Source organism: Schistocerca serialis, chromosome 4 (assembly GCF_023864345.2).
Source record: "Schistocerca serialis cubense isolate TAMUIC-IGC-003099 chromosome 4, iqSchSeri2.2, whole genome shotgun sequence".
NCBI lineage: Eukaryota > Metazoa > Arthropoda > Insecta > Orthoptera > Acrididae > Schistocerca > Schistocerca serialis.
The window spans coordinates 91,648,022-91,653,543 of NC_064641.1; the positions used below are offsets into that span (position 1 = coordinate 91,648,022).

Consider the following 5,522-nt stretch of genomic DNA (forward strand, 5'->3'; position numbering starts at 1 on the left):
TTTATCTCTGCCACCTTCAGAATTTGAAACAGATTATTCGAGTCAACATTGTCAAAAGCTTTCTCCAAGTCTACAAATGCTAGAAATGTATGTTTGCCTGTCCTTAATCTAAGATAAGTCGTAGAGTCAGTATTGCCTCACGAGTTCCTACAGACAGACAAGAAACTGAAAACTTCACAATTAACTGTCCAGTAGATTTCAGAGAAACTTCTAAGGAAACAGAAAATACAAAGCAGCACTTCCTTTATTTATAAATTACTTTGTACATGTTAGTGGGTTCATCATGTGCGATGGCGTCCCAGACGTTCGCTGAGAATCCGAAGAATAGAGATATCTACACAGGTTTCTTTGCAGTCGATCTAGCCGTGGAATATGCCGGCACGGGCCTTGGCTTCCAGGTGGGCAGCAGCGTTGGCTGCCTTCGCAGCGGCTACCTCCGGGGTGTCCAGCGGTACGCCTCCAGGCCCGATGACGATGTTGGCGGGGCCGTAGCGCGCGTAGCCCAGAGACGGCGCAACGACGGCGGGGGCGGCAGCGGCGTAGCCGACAGCGGGGGCGTAGCCGAAGGCGGCTCCGGCGGCGGCTGCGGCGGCGTCGGCGGCGTTGGCGGCGGCGTCGCGGGCCTGCGTCTGCGCAACGGCGGCCAGGTGGGCACCCCTGGCGGCGGCCACGGCAGGGGTGTCCACTGGCACTCCGCCGGGGCCGATCACGATGTTGGCGGAGCCGCCTGGGGGCACAGCGGCGTAGGCGGGGGCGTAGGCGGCGGGGGCGTAAGCGCCGGGGATGCCTCCGGCAAGGAAGCCGGGCTTAGCCACGGCCACCGCCAGCAACGCGCTCAGGACAACCTGCAAGTGCACGCCCATTAGTATAGTCACACCAAACGTTGTTCTATTTGCCGTACTTTCTTTTTACAAAAGATAATATAGAGCAAAGCACATTAGTTCTGCGCAATTGGCCACCCAAACTTTGCCACTTATTTCAAACCTGTGTCTTAATTCCCTTCGTGTCATTACAACTGTCAATTACCCCAAAGTCGTATGCATGGTCTCTCCTTTACTAATGTTTTTATCCGGTTGCTCTTAGTTTCTGAGTAGGCAGAGGTGGCGAATCAATCTCACGATTTCGTAGAGGGACGCGGAAGACCACCAAGTATGCACACAGGGGTTGGATAGTATACGGGAATAAAAGTCGTTGCCCAAAAGACTAGAGTTTTGCTCCCCCATCAACAATTTGTTCAATAGACATAAATCACAAGCTTGTGACGATCAGAAAGGAAACAGACTGTGTCCTTTTCAAAGCATCGATCACACATTAACGTGTCAGTCTGATTAGCTGCTTGGTAATGTGTGTGCCTAACATGCAGTTAGCCTGGGTCCGATTCCCGGCTGGATCAGAGATTTTCTCCGCTCGTGGACTGGATGTTGTGCTGTACTCATCAGCACTGACACGCAACTCGCCAAATGTGGTGCTACGTGAAATAAGATTTGCAATCCGGTGGCCGAACTTTCCTGGTTGGCGCCTCCCGGCCATCTGTACCACATGATCATTTCATTTTCTTTTTAGATAAGCCTTAAGCGTTACACGTAACTCAAGGAAAAGATAAATTCGGATGGCTAGACAGTGATTTGAGCTGCCGTCTTTCCCTCCAGAGCCTTACACCTGAACCATCTCGATTGGGGTGCCGGTACTGCGATTCGATCCTGATCTTCCACTGTGTTTTAGAAGCTAACTTATTACATGTTTAGCTCCATACAATCGTCAAGGAGTTAAAATCTCTCTTCCGTCTTCAATAATACTATATCGAATCGAAGGGGGCTGAAGCAGCGTAATGACTAGCATCCATCCTTTTTACATGTTTGAAACACTTGAGGTACATTTTCAATAGAATAAAATAGTCACTGGTTTCCGAGTTGTTTTAGCAAACCACTGCTATTTCTTTCAACAGTTTCTCCATAACAGTCTCTAGTAAAATATTTCAAAACATGGTTCAGATGGCTCTGAGCACTATAGGACTTAACTTCTGAGGTCATTAGTTCCCTAGAACTTAGAACTACTTAGACCTAACTAACCTAAGGACATCACACACATCCATGCCCGAGGCAGGACTCGAAACTGCGACCGTAGCGGTTACGCGGTTCCGGACTGTAGCGCCTAGAACTGCTCGGCCACGCTGGCCGGCAGTAAAACAGTTATCAACAAGTATAGCCTTATTCTCAATATCAGTCCAGAGCAGAGAGAGAAAATGATCATCTTCCCTATCCAGAAAGAGAAAGCTGCAGTACTCAGTTGAACGAGATTTAAAAGGAAAATTGCGTGTGATTTTGGTTGAAAAACCTTTCGACATTCTCCTCTCACTATTACTGAAAACACAGAAAGAAATTCGTTGCGAAATAAGAAACACGTATCTCGTCGTTTGCAGAAACATCACTGATAGAGGGCAGTAGAGCAACATATGACCCGCAGATAGCTCTCCAGCCATTACCCGAAAACTACCTTTTCTCAAAACTCTTCACCGTAACAAAGCACACAATCAAACTGAGGAAAACTATTCCGGATAACGAATGCCAGCAATTTCGTATGATGGATGTTACTAACGACAGTGGATAATTTTTGTTCATTTCGGTTGAAAATACTTCACGATGATCAAAGCAGAGAGAAAATAAAATGCGAATTGGAAATAGTAAGAACAGCTTCTTTGAAAAAGAGTGAATTAACATCGAATATAAATTCAAATGTTAGGAAGTGTTTTCTGACGGTGTTTGTATCTAGTTTTTCGTCGTACATAAGAGAATCGTGGGTGACGAACAGTTCAGACAAGAAGCAGATAGAAGCTTTTCAAAAGTGCTGCTATAGGAGAATTCCGATGATTAGATAAGAACATTGTACCACCAATAAGGTGTACTGGACTCAATTGGAAAGGTGCAGTGCATGGGAATCTACTGCCAAAGTTCACTAAAAATTAGGAATTGGTTGATAGGAGACATTTGTGGCAGGGAAGGGGTGGCGTAAGAGGGCGTAAGAACTAATCAGAATTTTAGAGGGAGTCCCGACTTCAATAAGCAGTTTAAGTAAGTGGCTGGTGTAGTTAGGAAGAAGCTTACAGACCAGCATGGAGTGCTGCATCGAACCAGTCTTTGGACTGAAGGCCACAATAACGACAATGGAAGTTACACCCCGTGATATGAGTTAAGAAAGTGGCGCCGGTGTAGACAGATCAGACTCATAAAACTGTTTGAAAATGAAAGCGATCTGAATGTCTGAAGACCAGCAAGTTATTTCAGTGTTGATAAATATTACAAATATCTGAGGCTGTTCAGATAAGGGTTCTTTGACTACCGAAGAATTACTCGCTACAATTGTACAACATTCGAAGAACGAATTTCTGTAGAATGAAATAAATCCTACTGATGTAGTCTGTTAGAGTAAACAGCCAACTGCTCGGTCATTCTGAGTAGTTGACCGTTGGTTCCGTACTGGTTTATCTTCTTGGTGTACTGTAAGGTTCTGCGAAATATATTCCAAGGGAAGACACTGCCTAGTGTTCGGGAGGACGTCAGATCACATCCCCGTCCAGCCATCCTGGAAGATGCGATTTCTCTAAATCGCTTTAGGGGATACCAGTATCGTTATTCCAAAATGGTATGGCTTATTTTCGTCCCCTTCCTTCCTCAAACACAGCTATGGTTCGACTCTAATGATTTTGTCGTAACGGGGCCCTTACTCAGCCTTTCTCTCTTCCTTCGGCGAAATATAATCTTAGTTAAATAAGAGCGAACTAAGCTGCTGCGTTTACCTTAAAAATCAGTTTCATTTCCCATGTTGTTGTTGTGGTCTTCAGTCCTGAGACTGGTTTGAAGCAGCTCTCCATGCTACTCTATCCTGTGCGAGCTTCTTCATCCCCCAGTACTTACTGCAACCTACATCCTTCTGAATCTGGTTAGTGTATTCATCTCTTGGTCTCCGTCTACGATTTTTACCCTCTACGCTGCCCTCCAATGCTACATTTGTGATCCCTTGATGCCTCAGAACATGTCCTACCAATCGGTCCCTTCTTCTTGTTAAGTTGTGCCACAAACTCCACAAGAAAGAAAATGGGTATCAGACTAGAGCGTTTGCAACTTGAAATAATTAACACCGCTTCTTAGGAAATGATGCATACAAAGACGGTGTTGTCAAACATTCTAAGCTATTATATTGATAATGCTACAAATATGTTATGTAATAATAATTCAGGTGATACATACGTAGTTCGCAGAGATTGTTATCTGCACTAGCCTTCCGTACGTACGTTGTACTGCTCTTTTCCATAAGAACAGCACTGAGTACTTTGTGCTCCCATGTGGAGTCTGACTGTTGTTAACACTGGACAGCGGATGCAAAATATGGATGAACTAGCGAGTACTTCCAAAAAATTACGATTTCGTTCTTTCTAGATAGCGGCAACATACTTAAATGAATTCAATATAATGTTGATGTATGTAGAATGAGAATGAGATTTTCACTCTGCAGCGAAGTGTGCGCTGATATGAAACTTCCTGGCAGATTAAAACTGTGTGCCGGACCGAGACTCGAACTCGGGACCTTTGCCTTTCGCGAGCAAGCGCTCTACCAACTTTTATTTTTATTATTATTTTTTTTAATCTCATTTTGTTCGCTTTTGTTCGTTGCATCTCTTCGGCGCGGACGTCGTAAGACATCCGTTTAAGTTCGTTGTCGATCGATTAGCTCAGTTTTTTTTTATTAAAGATGGCTGCTAACCCTCTGACCGATCACGCTGAGCTACTGTGCCAGCTACCAACTGAGCTACCCAAGCACGACTCACGCCCCGTCCTCACAGCTTCACTTCTGCCAGTACCTCGTCTCCTACCTTCCAAACTTCACAGAAGCTCTCCAGGCAGGAGAGCTCGGGTAGCTCAGTTGGTAGAGCACTTGCCCGCGAAAGGCAAAGGTCCCGAGTTCGAGTCTCGGTCCGTCACACAGTTTTAATCTCCCAGGAAGTTTGATGTATGTAGCTGTATACACATGTCCAGCGCCGAGGACTACAACCGTCAACGACGTAGTATTCGAAAGCTAGTTCCCTCCCACGTCCTGCAGGTGGAATTCGAGTGGACTCACCAGGGCCTTCATGATGTGGGTGAGGTATCCGGAGCCGCGACCGATGCGAACCGAACAGTGGCAGCGTCTCGGCGCCGGCCACTATATATACGGCAGCGGTTGGCGATGCGGCGACGTGAAAGTAGCGCGGATGGCCTTCCAGCGGAGTTCTTCCCTGGGCGTGATCCGGGGACGGCCGCGGCGCAGCGCTGCCCCTCTGCTGTGACGCAATGTCTAACGGCGTACGGTAGCCGCCAAGTGTGTCCCCGCCCACCGGTACACGCCTACGTCTAGGAGGGCGTGCTGAAGAGCGCTCATCCTGGATGCCAAAGACAGTCCTCCTACGTTAAATACTCATTTACCTAACTGGTTCCCTTTCAGGTCAATGTCCTCTGTCTAACATTCCTCCATTAGATTCAAAACCTGAA

At 46.6% G+C, this 5,522-nt stretch overlaps 1 protein-coding gene across 1 annotated transcript; it reads right to left on the minus strand.

Moving 5' to 3' along the window:
• Positions 1–226: 226 nt before the first annotated feature.
• LOC126473623 (cuticle protein 18.7-like) lies at positions 227–5,177 on the minus strand. Its single transcript, XM_050100796.1, has 2 exons — positions 5,116–5,177; positions 227–845 (listed from the first exon to the last, which is right to left on the minus strand). The coding sequence occupies exons 1-2, from the start codon at positions 5,125–5,127 to the stop codon at positions 360–362; spliced, it is 498 nt and encodes a 165-aa protein (XP_049956753.1). The 5' UTR covers positions 5,128–5,177; the 3' UTR covers positions 227–359.
• Between the last annotated feature and the right edge of the window lie 345 nt (positions 5,178–5,522).